The sequence below is a fragment of the Microcaecilia unicolor genome, chromosome 3 (assembly GCF_901765095.1).
Source record: "Microcaecilia unicolor chromosome 3, aMicUni1.1, whole genome shotgun sequence".
NCBI classification, from domain to species: Eukaryota; Metazoa; Chordata; class Amphibia; order Gymnophiona; family Siphonopidae; genus Microcaecilia; species Microcaecilia unicolor.
In genome coordinates this window covers 2,583,157-2,601,269 of record NC_044033.1, presented here as the reverse complement: position 1 = coordinate 2,601,269, position 18,113 = coordinate 2,583,157, and the positions used below count along the sequence as shown (strand labels likewise).

At 44.6% G+C, this 18,113-nt stretch overlaps 1 protein-coding gene across 1 annotated transcript in view; it reads right to left on the bottom strand.

The window, feature by feature from the left end:
- The window catches only part of CUL9 (cullin 9), a 308,998-nt gene that overhangs the window by 135,616 nt on the left and 155,269 nt on the right, over nucleotides 1–18,113 (bottom strand). The window contains exon 28 of the mRNA XM_030195702.1: nucleotides 1,251–1,380. Coding sequence (XP_030051562.1) covers nucleotides 1,251–1,380 — 130 coding nt within the window. The remainder of the gene's footprint in view (nucleotides 1–1,250; nucleotides 1,381–18,113) is intronic.

Genomic DNA, 18,113 nt, shown 5'->3' with positions numbered 1-18,113 from the left:
AAAGGCCGTCAGGAAAGACTTGACTCTCTGTGGATGATACCAAAATCTGACACAGAGTAGACACCCTGGAACGTGTAGATAGCAGAGGAAGAATGGTCTACAATTCTGTAGTTAAGATTTAGTGCTTAAAATGTAGGGTCATGCATTTGGGCTGAAAAACCAAAGAAGCAGTACAGGTGTGAAGTGCCCAAACAGGTAGCAAAAGTGATGGAAAAATTCAGGAAGAAGCTTGGATGCATACGGAGAGGAATGGCCACCAGGATGAGTAGGTGACAGTACTCATTTGGAGTATCAAGAGGAAGGGGCTGGTCCAGATTGTGGCTACTAAAATCGTCAGTAGTGTTTATTATAAAGCATACAAGGACAGAGTTAAAGATCTAAACATGTATAAATATGTAACGTTATGGAAGAAAGCTAGGCGATGGGAGATATGATAGAAATGGTTAAATACCTCCATATCAGAGCACAGGAGGCAGGCCTCTTTCAATGCAAAAGCAGATTTGGAATAAGAGGTCATGCAATATTCATGTTGCAGTGGTCGGTGACTAGGCTTATCTGGGTAGGAACCACTGAATATCAACCCCTATTTCTTAACTGTTAGGGTACTGATGGATGCTTAGATCAGCCTCCTAGCAGACGTGATGCAGACAAGAAAACATGAGACAAGGACAGATTCTCTCTGAGGAAGAGGAAAGAATTGTAGAGCTTAGTAATTAGTGCCAGAGAATGTGGTAAAGGCGGTTAGCTTAGCGGAGTTTAAAAAAGGTTTGGATGGCTTCCTAAAGGAAAAGTCCATAGACCATTATTAAATGGACTTGGGGAAAATCCAGTATTTCTGGGATAAGCAGTATAAAATGTTTTGTACATTTTTGGGATCTTGCCGGGTATTTGTGACCTGGATTGGCCACTGTTGGAAACAGGATGCTGGGCTCCATGGATCTTTGGTCTTTCCCAGTATGGCAATACTTATGTAGTGTGGATGTGCACAGCCGATGAGCTATAGGGCCTTTGTCTGCCATCCTTTTCCATGTTTCACAGACAGCTCTCCCATACATCTGTGCATGAACACGTGCACCTCCCCCCCCCCCCCCAAGAAACTTAGGTGATAGGTATTTGATTAACTTATACATATACAAATCAGGTCAGCATACAGTCACACAGAAAATGGTACCATAGGATCCTGGCAAACCCACAGATACTTCTATTTGGCAAGGCACTAGTCTGTTATTCAGGGGTTGAACAAGACTCACCTCTGGGACAGATGCTGTCATTATCACTCTGGATCAGGATTCCCCCCTTTGCAGTAAGAGGTTTTAGTGCATGGCCTAGGAGAACTGGAGAGAGGCCTGTAGACAGCAGAAGCGTTTCCACACTTACTTCCTAAAAAGCAAACAAAGATGAATACAGGACAGGCAAGACCTGACAGAGGGACAGGGGCTGTTAAATACAAGAGGCATGCAACCTATCACAAACTGAAACTAACAGCACAAGGGATGCTGAATGAATGCCGGTTTATATTCATGGCTTTTCCAAGAGTAAGGCACAACATGCGTTACATAACAAATAAAAAATACTCTGGAGAGAGTGATGTCTATGCACTTAATATACCGCCTTTCAGTATGGGAATCAAAGAGGTGCACGGTTACAATCACAGAAACGTGAAATCAGGAAAGGAACTTCAATGAGTACAAGATAAAGAGGAATAGGAAACTGGGAGAGGAGGGAGAACAAAGAGTGCCGATGCCCAGAATTATCACCCGCCTACCCACCCTCAGGAAAGGCCTGGGACAACAGGAAAGATCTGAGAAGGGATCTGAAAATGGAATAAGCAAAAGTCACCCCTCAGCTCAGGTGGTAGAGAGTTCCAAAGAGAGGGAGCGAGATAGAAAAAGGCAGAATGATGGGTAGATTGGAGCTTAGGTGGAATGGCCAGACTGTGGTCAAATGCAGGACGAAGCACACAAGATAGATAGTAGGGAAATATGATGGAGGCTAAATAGAGTGTCGCACCGAAATGCAAAACTTTAAAACATCAGAATGAGTATTTTTTGTTGAATACGGAATGCTATTGGAAGCCAATGATAATTCTTCAAGAGTGAGGTGATGTGATCATAGCGATGAGAATGGGATAAGATATAGACTACAGTGTTCTTAATAGTTTGAAGCATCTTCAGAGCAAGAGTCGACAACCCAGCATAAATAATATTACAATAGTCCAATTTCGATGAAACTAAGGCATAAATGAGGGTGGCATAAGAAGCATCATCTAAGTTACAGTGAAGGGACCAGGTCAGACGCAGTGAAAAGAAACAGGAACTAGCGATGGCTGAGATGTATAATCTAATCTAAAATTCAAAGAACGCACTAGTTCCTGCGTGAGGTTCAAGGCGGTTTACAAAAGAAAGAAGACTCAACCAATAGAAGGAATAAAAAAAAAATACATATAATGAAGGAAATAGCCTAGAATTTATCAAACAAAAATGTTTTCAATTTTTTACGTAATTGTATATAATTAAACTCAGATCTAATAAATATAGGAAGAGCATTCCAAATAGTGAGTGCTCGAAAAGAAAACAAAGCCTCAAAGTGACGTTTTAATCGAACGCCATTGAACACAGGAAGTTTCAATTAAAAAAAAAAAGCAATCTAAAAGAGGAAAAATAAAAATCAGAAAATATTTGAATGAGCATTTCAGAAGTATTACCATGCAATACTTGAAATATTATACAAACAGATTTAAAAGCAATACGTGCCTTGAGCGGAAGTCAATGAAGTTTCTTAACATAATGAGACACACTGTCATATTTTTTCAATCGAAAAATTAAACATACTGCCATGTTATGAATTAATTGCAATTTATACAGAAGTTTTGTATTTAATCCAATGTATAAAGAATTGGGACATCACCAACATCTGAACAAATACTTGAAAATGAGATTCAAAGAAAAAAGACCTAAGTTCTTTTCCATAAATTCTTAATCTGAAACTCATAAGAGACTCTCTCCATCTTTAAACATTCACCTCTTGCCAAAGGTATCATGTCAGGAATGGTCTGTAGAGAATTAGCAAACCACAGAGCACTGGATTTAGTCAGGTTCAGTTTAAGTATATTTTCCAAGGCCCAATGCTGAATTTTATCTATACAATCTGAAACCCAAGCAAAAGTATCTTCTAAAGAAGAGCATTTTGGTATCAACAGCAAAATGTCATCAGCATAAGACAATAAATGAACTCCATCGATAAAAGAAAGAGAACCTAAGAACTCATAAAAAGATTGTATAGCATAAGTGACAGTGAAGAGCCCTGAGGCACCCCAGGGTCTGAGTGCAAACTATTAGATGAAACTCCTCCTTTCCAAACACAATACAAGTGATTTCCTAGGAATTCACTAGACCAATTTAAAACAGAGCCCATCAAGCTAATTTCTCTCAACTTCAACATTAGTAATCCACGATCCACAGAATCAAATGCTGCAGAAATATCAAACTGCAGCAAAACCATCTGACTTCCGTACATAAATAATTACAAACTATTGTTGTCAATGTTAGTAACAAAGATTTTGTACTATGTTGGACTCTAAAGCCAAACTAACATGGATGCAAGCAACAGCATGATTCTATGGTGAGACAACTGTTTGCTAAGGTCTCCATCAATTTGGTAAGCAAAGGAATACCAGCAATGGGCCTATAGCTCAAAGTAAGAGACAAATCAAAGTACTTAAAGTTGGGTTTGGTGGAAGTGAAATATGACCCATATCAAAAGGAAACTTCCCAAATGAGAAAAGATTGTTGAAAAAATGCACAAGCCATACAAAGATCTCATTCGGAGGATTAATAAATAAGTAAGAAGGACATATGGTAAATGTCAGTTGGGTGTCCAAAAATGGACCCCCAAATATTTCATTGTGTTCACAAGGCAGACTAGACATCCAAGGAGGATGGGGAAACAGTAGGGGCAAAAGGCTGGTCTGTCAGCCAAAGCCTGACTGTTTTCTGAGGATTCAGAGTAAGGTGATTTGTGGAGAGCCAATCTTCAATACAATGAAGGCAAGACAAAGCAGTTAAGTTGGGAGAAGCAGGACCTTGCCAAACAACCAAAAGAATATCGTTTGCATAGAAATAAGATTTAATAGAACAATCCTGAACTAGAGAGGCCAGGAGACTGAGAAAGATATTGAACAGCAAAGGAGAAAGAACAGAACCCTGGAGAACATCACAGGAAGGGGAAAAGCGCCTGAGGTGGAGGAGGGAAGTAAGACTTTAAAAGATCTATCGGAAAGAGGAGAACCACTGGAGGACCATACCAGAACCACAAGAGCGAAAACAGGAGAGGAGCAATGAGTGACTCAAGTGAATCACCAGATCAAAGGCAGTGGTGAGGTCAAGAGAGATTACAAGTAATGCATCACCTGATCCAACGCAGAGTGAAAGTCACTTAATATGGGAGCAAGTACTGTCTCTGCGGAATGAATGGTCTGAAAGTCTAACTTATAGGATGTAGGATGTTGTGTGTTTCAATCTGATGAGATAGCTGGCTAAAGACTATTCTTTCCAAGCTTGAAAAGCAAGATTTGATCCAGGCCAATAATTAGCAACCAGGGAAGCATTGAGAGAATAGTATTTTTTTTTTTTTTAGTAACGGATGTACAAGAGCCTATTTCCGTTGGGAGGAAACCAACCCACAAGACAGGTTTATTGATCGTATATAAAGCATGGGTACAAGAATAATACACCAAAGGGAGGAGAACATCCCATAACAAAAGTGAACCTTGGTGAAGGCAAGCATGGTTACAACAGCTGGAAACAGGGAAGTAATGAGAAAAAAAATCTCTGCAAAGGATCTAGGTGAAGGTGTGGCAGAATAAGAAGGTACAATATATAGAGAGACGACTTCTTCAATATTAATGAATAAAGATAATTATTCAATTATTGTTCCCAAGTAATCTCAAAGTCAACAGGAGACAAAGATCACAGCCACCCCACACCTCCACCCTGACCTATAGTATAACATTCCTGAAACAGAACTCTAACATTCAGTATCTGATTTTGCATTAAATCTCCCAGCAAGATTATCACCAGTTTGATACAAGGATCAGCAGACTTCATTATGAAAGACTAGTAAAAAAGGCCCGTTTCTCAAACCAAAGAAATGGGCGCTAGCAAGGTTATCATCTAATGGTTAATATGTTTTTAAGGGAACTGTTAGGAAGAATGTGCTGTGATGATAAAGAATAATTGGAAAAGGTGTATAATGAGTAAAATGGTCCAGGGCTTAGTACCATGGATTGCACTAAGTTGCAAAATATTTCCCTCAGGAAGAAAGGTTTCACTCGTTTGAGCTTCCACATTGAGTTAAACATTTTCTTTGTTGTGGCTTTCACTTGGCTCTCCAGTGTAAGATTTTGGTTGATTGTAACTCCAAGAATTTTCAGGCTGTCTGAGATAGGGAGGGTGTGATCTTGGGTGGTTATGTTGGTGGGTTATATTGGGATGTGAGGATGAGACAGTGCATTTTTTCTGTGTTGAGTTTTAGTTGAAATGTATTTGCCCATGAGGTCATGATGTTCAAGCGGAGTTTGATTTCTTTGATGATTTTCGTTAGATCATTTTTGTAAGGGATGTACAATGTGACGTCATCCGCATAAATGAAAGGGTTAAGGCCTTGACTGGATAGGGACTTGGCTAGTGGGGTCACCATTAGGTTGAAAAGGAGCGGTGATAGTGGCGATCCTTCAGGTACCCCACAGTCTGATTTCCATGGTGATAATATGGTCAATTTAGATTTCACTTGATAGGTTCTGGTCGTTAGGAAGCCCTTGATTCAGTTAAGTACGCTTCCACCAATCCCGAAGTATTCTAGGATGTTTAGTAGTATGTCATGGTTCACCATGTCGAACGAGCTAGACATGTCAAATTGTAGGAGAAGTATGCTTTTGCCTGATGCAATTTCTTGTTTGAATTTGGCAAGGAGAGTAATTAGTACTGTTTCTGTGCTGTGGTTGGAGCAGAATCCTGATTGTGAGTCGTGTAATATTGTGAACTTGTTTGTGTAGTCAGTGAGTTGTTTGGTTACCACACTTTCCATCAGTTTGACTACCAGTGGGATTGAAGCTACTGGGCGATAGTTGGTGATATCATCAGATTTTTTCTTGGTATCTTTTGGTATTGGGGTGAGTAGGATGTTGCCGTTTTCCTTGGGGAAAAGCCCATGTTGAAGCATGTAGTTTAAGTGGGATGCGAGGTCTGCGATAAAGCGGTGGGGAGCTGTCACGCTTCACACGATACACTGGATAGTGAGCCCTTGGGGTTCTGCCGAGGGGCGGCAGCGGCAGGAGGAACACCCACTAGGAACAAGGTGGAACCCAGACAGACCAGTACTCTCTGGACTGGAGTGGCAGGACCGGAACAGAAGCCACAGCAGAGAGCTGGAAGATAGTCCACAAAGCCAGCAGAACCGTGAACAGGCAAATAAAAGCAAGGTCCAGCTCCAGGCCAAGGTTCAAAGGCAGGCAGCAAGCAAAATCAAAGTCCAGGACTAGGCAAAGGTTTAAAGGCAGGCGGCAAACAAAGTCAAAGTCCAGGTCCAGGCAAAGGTTTAAAGGCAGGCGGGCAAAGGTTCAAAGGCAGACGGCAAGCAAAGTCAAAGTCCAGGTCCAGGCAAAGGTTCAAAGGCAGAGATAGGCAGAAACTGAAAGTAGCAAGGAAGCACAGCAACAAACGATCGCAGAAGACACACCTCTGAAGAGCTCTGTTGCAAGGCAAACTAGGGAAGCCTCCAGGTGGTTAATAAAGGCCAACAGCCAGGAAGGTCACCAGGTACGGAAACAGCTTAGTTCCAAAAAGTCTCAATACCAACTGGCAGGCTAGAAAATTCGGACTGGACCGGCATGACTTCTGGAACCGGGAAAACCACAGACAGACAGTTCATTGCGATCACCAGGTCTGACCACCAGGGGCCGAGATGAATGAGAGCATGACACCGGGGCAGAGTCATAATAGGAGCGGATTTTAATAGGTAACTGGGGCATGAATCCAATTTACAATGAGTCTTTAAGAACCTATTGAGCGCATGGTTGACTGTTTTGATAGTGAGGGGAGTGAAGCTTGTCCAACGTCTGTCCGCTGGGGATTGGGTCCAGACACTCGATAAAATTTTCAATGCCAGTGGTGTTTTGAGGTAGCATGTTTTGAAGGTTTACAATTTTTTCATTGAAGTATTTGGCGAGTTTGTCTGCAGGTGGGATGTCTGTGTTGGTTGTGGAGCCCAAGGTGGTGTCTAGTAGTTTGTTCACGAGTTGGTATAGGTTTTTCATGTCTTTGTAGTCAGGCCCTATTTTGTTTTTGTAGTATAACTTTTGGGTTGTCTTGTTGCATATTTGTATTTTCTTTGAGTTTGTTTCCATGTGTTGAGTGTTTGTGTATCTTTTGCTTTTTTCCATGCTCGTTCCAGTTTCTTGGATTGTGTTTTTAGTTTTTTCAGTTCTTTCTTGTACCATGGTATTGAGTTGTGCCTACGTGAGGTTCTTGTTTGTAAGGGTGCTAGTTCATCTAGTACGTTTTTACACCTTGTATCCCAGTCTGAGAGATAGTGTGTGGAGTCCATTTGGTCTGTCCAATCATTGTTGTACATCTCTTGCCAGAATGTTTCCAGATCTATTTGGCCTCTTGTGCTGTAGGTTGTGCGTTCTTGTGAATGATGTGAACCCTTTTTCCGCCATAGTAGGGATAGATTTAGTTTATAGTGGTCTGACCATGGTGTGTTTGTCTATTTGATCTCTGATATTATTAGATTCTGATCTGAGGACAGTTTGTGAGAGATAAGGTCGAGTCTGTGCCATTTGATATGGGTTGCCTGAGTGTGTGGCCTGAACCCAAGCAAAACAGAGATTCTTTGAGTATCTAACACAAGTGGACAAATACCGGACTCCAAAATACCTTTTGGGAAGTGTGAACTCCCCTTAAAATCACAGGTCAGGAATTTTGGGATACTGCTAGACTCATTACTCACTCTGATCCCACAAATTCAAACACCCTTTAAAAACTGTTTCTATCACATACGGCAGCTACAAAATCTCTCTCCATATATTGGAAAGATGAGTCTGATCACAGTAGTCCATGCCATGATAACATCATGACTATTGCAATGCCCTATATACTGGTCAAGCCAAAAAGAGTTTACATAGTAACATAGTAGATGACGGCAGAAAAAGACCTGCATGGTCCATCCAGTCTGCCCAACAAGATAAACACATATGTGTATACCTTACCTTGATTTGTACCTGCCTTTTTCAGGGCACAGACCGTACAAGTCTGCACAGCAGTATTTCCCACCTCCCAACCACCAGTTCCACCTCCCATCACTGGCTCTGGCACAGACAGTATAAGTCTGCCCTCCACTATCCTCGCTTCCCAACCACCAACCTCTCTTCCTCCACCTGCTCCGCCACCCAATTTCGGCTAAGCTTCTGAGGATCCATTCCTACTGCATAGGATTCCATTATGCATATCCCACGCATGTTTGAATTCCGTTACCGTTTTCATCTCCACCACCTCCCGCGGGAGGGCATTCCAAGCATTCACCACCCTCTCCGTGAAAAAATACTTCCTGACATCTTTTTTGAGTCTGCCCCCCTTCAATCTCATTTCATGTCCTCTCGTTCTACCGCCTTCCCATCTCCGGAAAAGATTTTTTTGCGGATTAATACCTTTCAAGTATTTGAACGTCTGTATCATATCACCCCTGTTCCTCCTTTCCTCCAGGGTATACATGTTCAGGTCAGCAAGTCTCTGCTCATACATTTTGGAACGCAAATCCCATACCATTCTCGTAACTTTTCTTTGCACCGCTTCCATTTTTTTTTAACATCCTTCGCAAGGTACGGCCTCCAAAACTGAACACAATACTCCAGGTGGGGCCTCACCAACGACTTGTACAGAGGCATCAACACTTCCTTTCTTCTGCTGATCACACCTCTCTCTATACAGCCTAGCAACCTTCTCGCTACGGCCACCGCCTTGTCACACTGTTTCGTCGCCTTCAGATCCTCGGATACTATCACCCCAAGGTCCCTCTCCCCCCTCAGTACCTATCAGACTCTCACCGCCTAACACATAAGTCTCTCGTGGGTTTCTACTCACTAAATGCATCACTTTGCATTTCTTCACATTGAATTTTAATTGCCAAACCGTAGACCATTCTTCTAGCTTCCTCAGATCCCTTTTCATGCTTTCCACTCCCTCCCGGGTGTCCACTCTGTTGCAAATCTTAGTATCATCCGCAAAAAGGCAAACTTTACCTTCTAACCCTTCGGCAATGTCACTCACAAATATATTGAACAGAATCGGCCCCAGCACCGATCCCTGAGGCACTCCACTACTCACCTTTCCCTCCTCCGAGCGAACTCCATTCACCACCACCCTCTGTCGTCTGTCCGTCAATCAGTTCCTAATCCAGTTCACCACTTCGGGTCCTATCTTCAGCCCATCTAGTTTATTTAAGAGCCTCCTGTGGGGAACCGTGTCAAAAGCTTTGCTAAAATCTAAGTAGATTACGTCTATAGCACGTCGATGATTCAATTCTCCAGTTACCCAATCAAAGAATTCAATGAGATTCGTTTGGCAAGATTTCCCTCTGGTAAAACCATGTTGTCTGGGATCTTGCAACATATTGGCTTCCAGGAAATTCACTATCCTTTCCTTCAGCATGGCTTCCATTACTTTTCCAGTAACCGAAGTGAGGCTTACCGACCCGTAGTTTCCAGCTTCTTCCCTTTCACCACTTTTGTGAAGAGGGACCACCTCCACCGTTCTCCAGTCCCTTGGAACCTCTCCCGTCTCCAAGGATTTATTAAACAAATCTTTAAGAGGACCCACCAGAACCTCTCTGAGCTCCCTCAATATTCTGGGGTGGATCCCGTCCAGTCCCATGGCTTTGTCCACCTTTAGCTTTCCAAGTTGTTGATACACACTCTCTTCTGTGAACGGTGCTATATCCACTCCATTCTCAGGTGTACTTTTGCCAGTCCCTCGCGGTCCTTCTCCAGGATTTTCTTCCGTGAAAACAGAACAAAAGTATCTATTTAGCAAATTGGCTTTTTCTTCATCATTATCTACATAGCGGTTCTCTGTATCTTTTAGTCTCACAATTCCCTTTTTAGTCATTCTTCTTTCACTAATATACCTGAAGAAATTTTTGTCGCCCCTCCTTACATTTCTAGCCATTTGTTCTTCCGCTTGCGCCTTCGCCAGACGTACTTCTCTCTTGGCTTCTTTCAGTTTCATCCGGTATTCCTCCCCGTGTTCCTCTTCTTGAGATTTTCTATATTTCTGGAACGCCAACTCTTTAGCCTTTATTTTCTCAGCCACTTGCTTGGAGAACCATATCGGTTTCCGTTTTCTCTTGCTTTTATTTACTCTCCTTACATAAAGGTCTGTGGCCCTATTTATTACTTCTTTCAGCCTGGACCACTGCCCTTCCACTTCATGTACGTCCTCCCAGCCCATCATCTCCTTCCTCAGGTATTCCCCCATTTTACTAAAGTCAGCACGCTTGAAATCCAGGATTTTGAGTTTAGAGTGGCCGCCTTCAACTTCAGCGCCAATTAATTCAGAATGCCAATTAATTCAGAATGCTGCAGCACGACTGATAGAAGGCTGCAAACGGCATGACCACATCACACCCTTCCTGTAAAAACTACACTGGCTACCAGTACCTTACAGGGCTAAATTTAAAACTCTATGCTTGATTTTCAAGGCCCTCAGACAAAATGGGCCAGAATACATAAAGAATAAGTTATCCCTCTACAAACCTTTGAGTCCTAGTCTCTCAAGGATCATCACTATCTGGTCCCCTCATCAAAAGAAATTGTGCAATGTGATACCTGCCGGTAAGCCTTCTCAGGAGTAGCCCCCATGCTCTGGAATTTACTCGAGACTAACTCTCCTTCAGGAAGCAGGAAAAAGCCCGATTCTTCTCCCAAGCCCTTAAAACACAGGGTGACTGACTATACGCCCATTCTGCACCTGGACTAGCTTGCTACACACACTGTAATTTAGCTCAATTCCTTATCTCTTGTTTAACTATATAAACAACGTGCCTCGAGTTTAACTAACCATCAAATTATCCCAACTGACTCTGTACCACGCATCCTGTTCCCATCATATATCTGCTCTTGGTCCCTCAGCTATATGGTAAGCTGTATTGTAGAAAAGCATTAGTATCATAGCTCTGTCTCTGTGTTCAGGCTCTTCACCTCCTTTCCTCCCACATTTTTCAAACATAGTGGGTGTGACTTGTTCTTACTGGGCAGTGCCTACCTGCCTGCTGCCTACCATTCCAGTTTTAAGCCTCTAATCCAGCTCTGCCGTTCTATCTATCGCTTAACACCTCAGTCACTACATATATACCCGTAACACCTCAGTTACTACTTATGGCCCCTTTACACATTCTCTTCCTTGCCCTGTCCCTTCCTAATCTTTTTCCCCTCCCCCTACCGCTGTCTACCACTGGAACTCACTGCCCACCCATGTCCTCTCCCATCTTGCTCACTACTGCAATACCCTACTCACCCCCGTCCCTCACCACCTCACCATCTCTCCTGTCCCCCTCCTCCTTCCTAGCTCTCAACCTTCAACACTTCCTTCCTGCCATTAACCCATCCCCATTCCTCCTAAGCGCATCCCGTCTTCGTCGCCTTCGTCGCCCTACCTCCCCCACCCTCCTCCGCACTCTCTTGCTCCTCCTCCTGCTATCCGCAGGAGACATCAATCCCAATCCAGGTCCCCCACACCTGTCCTCGTCCTATCCATGCAAACGTTTCCGGGATGTCTCCAATCTCATATCTATTCCCCTCCTCCCCCCCCTCTTCCCTCCCCTTCTCATGTGCACTGTGGAATGCCCACTCGGTCTGCAACAAACTTCCCTTCACCCACGATCTCTTCATCTCTCATTCCCTTCACCTGCTTGCCCTAACTGAAACCTGGCTCTCCCCTGACGACTCTGCCTCAGTTGCGGCTCTATGCCATGGAGGCTATCTCTTCTCCCATACTCCCCGCCTAGTTGGCCGTGGAGGAGGCGTCGGGTTACTACTCTCGCCCTCCTGTAGCTTCCAACCCCTCCTCCTACCACAGTCTCACTGCTTCTCATCCTTTGAAGTCCACTCCATCCGTCTATTCTACCCGTTGCCACTCAGAGTGGCAGTCATTTACCGCCCCCCTGATAAATCCCTCCCTTCCTTCATCACCGACTTCGATGCCTGGCTTTCTGTTTTTCTTGAACCCTCATCTCCATCCCTCATTCTCGGAGACTTCAACATACACGTTGATGACCTGTCCAACTCTCACGCTTCTCAGTTCCTCACTCTAACATCCTCCTTCAACCTCCAGCTATGTTCCACCACCCCTACTCACCGTGATGGCCATTGCCTTGACCTCGTCCTCTCCTCTTCCGGCTCACCCTCCAATTTCCACACCTCAGCTCTTCCTGTCTCTGATCATCACCTGATCACCTTCACACTTCTTCACCCTCCCCCTCAGCCCCGCCCAACATTAACCACTACTTCCAGGAATCTCCAGACTATTGACCCTCCCACCTTATCATCTAGTATTTCTAACCTCCTCCCCTCCATCATGTCCTCTGAGTCTGTTGAAGAGGCTGTCTCCGCTTACAATGCCACTCTCTCCTCTGCTCTGGACACCCTTGCACCATCCACCTCCCGTCCCACAAGGCGTACTAATCCCCAGCCCTGGCTGACCCCTTGCATCCGTTACCTTCGCTCCTGCGCCCGATCTGCTGAACGCCTCTGGAGGAAATCTCGCACCCATTCAGATTTCCTTCACTACAAATTCATGCTATCCTCCTTCCAGTCCTCACTATTCCTTGCCAAACAGGACTATTACACCCAATTGACTAATTCTCTCAGCTCTAACCCTCGTCGTCTCTTCGCCACCCTTAACTCCCTCCTCAAAGTGCCCTCCGCTCCCACCCCCCGTCACTCTCTCCTCAATCACTGGCTGACTACTTCCGCGACAAGGTGCAAAAGATCAACCTTGAGTTCACTACCAAGCCACCTCCTCCTCTTCACCCTTCAACCCTCTCCCTCAACCAACCAACCCAGACCTCCTTCTCCTCCTTTCCTGATATCTCCGAGGAGGAAACCGCCCGCCTTCTTTCCTCCTCAAAATGCACCACTTGTTCCTCTGATCCCATCCCCACCAACTTACTTAACACCATCTCTCCTACTATCACCCCCTCCATCTGTCATATCCTCAACCTCTCTCTCTCCACTGCAACTGTCCCCGACACCTTCAAGCATGCTGTAGTCACGCCACTCCTCAAAAAACCATCACTAGACCCTACCTGTCCCTCCAACTACCGCCCCATCTCCCTCCTACCCTTCCTCTCCAAGACACTTGAGCGCGCAGTCCACAGCCGCTGCCTTGATTTTCTCTCCTCTCATGCCATCCTTGATCCGCTTCAATCCGGTTTTCGCCCTCTTCACTCGACAGAAACAGCACTTTCTAAAGTCTGTAATGACCTGTTCCTTGCCAAATCCAGAGGCCACTACTCCATCCTCATCCTCCTGGATCTATCCGCCGCTTTTGACACTGTCAATCATGACTTACTTCTTGCCACACTGTCCTCATTTGGGTTCCAGGGCTCTGTCCTCTCCTGGTTCTCCTCCTATCTCTCCCACCGCACCTTCAAAGTTCACTCTCATGGATCTTCCTCCACCCCCATCCCCTTATCTGTTGGTGTTCCCCAGGGATCGGTCCTTGGACCCCTTCTCTTCTCAATCTACACCTCTTCCCTGGGCTCCCTGATCTCATCTCATGGTTTCCAGTATCATCTCTATGCTGATGACACCCAACTGTATCTCTCCACACCAGACATCACCGCGGAGACCCAGGCAAAGGTATCGGCCTGCTTATCCGACATTGCTGCCTGGATGTCCAACCGCCACCTGAAACTGAACATGTCCAAGACCGAGCTTATCGTCTTTCCACCAAAACCCGCTTCTCCTCTTCCTCCACTTTCTATCTCAGTTGATAACACCCTCATCCTCCCTGTCTCATCTGCCCGCAACCTCGGAGTCATCTTTGACTCCTCTCTCTCCTTCTCTGCGCATATCCAGCAGATAGCCAAGACCTGTCGCTTCTTCCTCTTTAACATCAGCAAAATTCGCCCTTTCCTCTCTGAACACACCACCCGAACTCTCGTCCACGCTCTCATTACCTCTCGCCTGGACTACTGCAACTTACTCCTCACCGGCCTCCCACTTAGCCATCTATCCCCCCTTCAGTCTGTTCAGAACTCTGCTGCACGTCTCATATTCCGCCAGAACCGATATACTCATATCACCCCTCTCCTCAGGTCACTTCACTGGCTTCCGATCAGATACCGCATTCAATTCAAGCTTCTCCTTCTTACCTACAAATGCACTCAGTCTGCTGCCCCTCACTACCTCTCTACCCTCATCTCCCCTTACGTTCCCACCCGTAACCTCCGTTCACAGGATAAATCCCTCCTCTCAGTACCCTTCTCCACCACCGCCAACTCCAGGCTCCGCTCATTCTGCCTCGCCTCACCCTATGCTTGGAACAACCTTCCTGAACCCTTACGCCAAGCCCCCTCCCTGCCCGTCTTCAAGTCTTTGCTTAAAGCCCACCTCTTCAATGCTGCGTTCGGCACCTAACCCTTACCGTTCAGTGAATCCAGACTGCCCCAATTTGACTGCCCCTATCGGACCGACCGTTCACTTGTCTATTAGATTGTAAGCTCTTTGAGCAGGGACTGTCTCTCTTTGTTAAATTGTACAGCGCTGCGTAACCCTAGTAGCGCTCTAGAAATGTTAAGTAGTAGTAGTAGTAGTAATTGCATCATATTATATCTCTGTTATTTGAATTTCAGTGCTGTTAAATGTGTATATTTTTGATCCTGTTTCATGGTAAGCTTATTAGGTTTCAATTTGCTGTTTCAAGTTTCCTCTCTCATTGTATTTATGTTTATACTTGTACATTTTACTATTGTTATGCTGTTAACAAAATTGTAAGTTTGATGTTAAACTGTACACCGCCTTGGGTGAAATTCTTTATAAAGGCAATTAATAAATCCCAATAAAATAAACAAACAGTACAGGACAGTGTTGGGGAGAGGGACAGAACTACAATTCAGATATCTGTAGCTGATGCGTAATGGCCTTGAGAGACAGCATGGAGCCTTGAAAGGTTCTCTATTTATGATCTTTACCAGGATGGTAGATGAGCTGAGATTTGGAGGATTTGGCTTTCTTGAGGGCTGTTCATGATACTGTGGACAGATATGCAGGATGTACCTTGTTAACTGAGCTCAAGGTTTCAGGACAAAGGCGATTGCCAGATCTTCAGTTGTACCTCTAGGAGGAGCTGATGGATAGGGAGTACAAGGACTTCTTTTGTAGTGGTACAGGACTGGAAGATGGACTGGAAGTTTCTGAATGGTGGAGAGCTTATGGAGAAAGCAGAAATAGGAGTAGTCTTCAGGCTGTTCTTGATGTTGAGGCGTCCTCTTCTGTCCAATCCATGGGACGCTCTTGTTCCTCGGGATTAGAGTAATGGAATTAGGCAGGAGATCAAACACTCCCCTCCGCCAGAGTGGGTGCATTCAATGAACAGGTGATGATATGATGGTAGGAGGCAGGGAGAACTGTCTGCATCAGCGAAGGTGCAAAGGACTGACAGGACTGTAGGATGAAGCTGGAGGAATCAAACAAAAATTTTGCAGCAGGTGCAGAAAAATGAATACTGGGTCTGGCTGCATTGGTGAAAGAGAGGCGAGAATAGGTGTGAATTGAATCATACCTGCATTTCTTATGGAAAGGGAGGCCTTGTTGGTGTTGGGCAGGAAAGGATCCCCAATTGTGGTCTCAAGGAGGAGGAATTAGAGCTCGTACTGATAGCTTGGCTCTGGTGCACTGAGTGGCTGGACTTTTGGGCTGCTGTGGAAGAGGTGGCCTTCTGGGCAGAGATCCGTTTGGTGGGCCATTGTTTGGTAGGAGGAAGAGGTCACTTTAGCTGGTCAGGGTCAAATCTCATCAGTGATGGAAAAGTGGCTCACAGGAGCAGGGAGTGACGGAGTGGAGCAACGTTTACCTGTATTGTCATGTAGAATGCCAGATCGGGGTGATTTATCAGAGCACAATGATGAGCAGAGCATAGGGGAGAACATAAGAATAGCCATACTGGGTCAGACCAATGGTCCATCTAGCCCAGTATCCTGTTACCAACAGTGGCCAATCCAGGTCACAAGTACCTGGCAGAAAGCCAAATAGTAGAAACATTCCATGCTACCAATCCCAGGGCAAGCAGTGGCTTCCACATGTATAACTCAATAAAAGACTATGGACTTTTCGTCCAGAAACTTGTCCAAACCTTTTTTAAACCCAGACACGTTAATCACTGTTACTACATCCTCCGGCAAAGAGTTCCAGAGCTTAACTATTTGTTGACTGAAAAAAATATTTCCTCCTATTTGTCTTGAAAGTATTTCCCTCTAACTTCATTGTCTAGTCTTTGTACTTTTTGAAAGAGTAAAAAATCGATTCACTTCTACTCGTTCTACACCACTCAGGATTTTGTAGACCTCAATCATATCTCCCCTCAGCGATCTCTTTTCCAAGCTGAAGAGCCCTAACCTCTTTAGGCCTTCCCTCATAAGAGAGGCGTTCCATCCCCTTTATCATTTTGGTCACTCTTCTTTGAAAGTTTTCTAATTCTGCTATATCTTTTTTGAGATATGGCGACCAGAACTGAACACAATACTCAAGGTGAGGTCGCACCATGTAGCAATACAGAGGCATTATAGTATTCTCGGTCTTATTTTGCATCACTTTCCTAATAATTCCTAGTATCCTGTTTGCTTTTTTGGCTGCTGCAGCACTGGACAGATTTCAGCATATTGTCTACACCACCACTTACATCTTTTTATTGGGTGCTGACCCCCAAGGTGGGCTCTAGCATCAGGTAACTACGATTCGGGTTATTCATCCCAATGTGCTTCACTTTGCATTTGACCACATTAAATTTCATCTACCGTTTGGATGCCCAGTCTTCCAATTCCTTAAGGTTTTCCTGCAATTTTTCACAGTTTGCATGTGCTTTAGTAACTGTCACAAAATGACTAGGACCTGCCTGGGGTTAACCCTGCAGCCACCTGAATGGTCTGTCCACAACACTGCTCAGGCACGCCTACACCTGAGCACATGCTCTATACTAGCACCCTCCTCCCACCGATTGGGTTCCACTTGCTTCTGGGCTAATCTCCCACTCAGGTTATTCCCCTGTGATTTCTAGGACACTGGGGCCACACTCCAGGGGTCCCACAGATTTCATGAAGCACCCACAGACCCTAAAACATGAACCAGAATTCTTAGTCAGTCCAGGACAGCAGAGTCAATAAACTAAAGAAGGTTTAGTGTCACAAAACTTGAACATGAACAGAAAAAGGTGAAATCAGCAAACAATAACAGATAACTGAATATGGATCAACTATCTAAACATCTGTTTACTACCTGGGGAGTTCAGGAAATATAGCTGTTCACAGGTTATAAAATATAACTGCTCGCAGGGCCTCAGTAAAGAGATCTTTCTCTCTCCACTCCCTGGTTGCGACTGAGGAAAATCCAGTACCTTCAGGCTAGATTTGAAATCCAGGGTCAGATACTAAACGTGCTATCCAGTATAGCTCTAGTACAAACCTCTTCACACCGCTTCCTATCCTAAGAATTTTTCATTTCCTTACGAGTATGTGATGAAGGACTTTGTATTCCAAGGTTCCTGACTTGTGATTTGAGGGGGAGTTCATACTTCCCAAAAGGAATTTTGATGTCAGGTATGTATCCACTTGTGTTAGGGACCCAGAGAAGCTCGGTTTTACTTGGGTAAAGTTTGTTGAGTTTAGCCCATTCTTGAATTGATGTTAGACAGTTAATCAGTTTATTCAAGGCTCTAGGTAAGTCAGGTTCAATGGGTATGAGTAGCTGCACACCATCCGCGTAGATGTAGAACTGAGTGTCTATTGACCAAACCAGCTCAGCAAGTGGCTTGAGGTAGACATTGAACAGAATAGGTGACAGTATC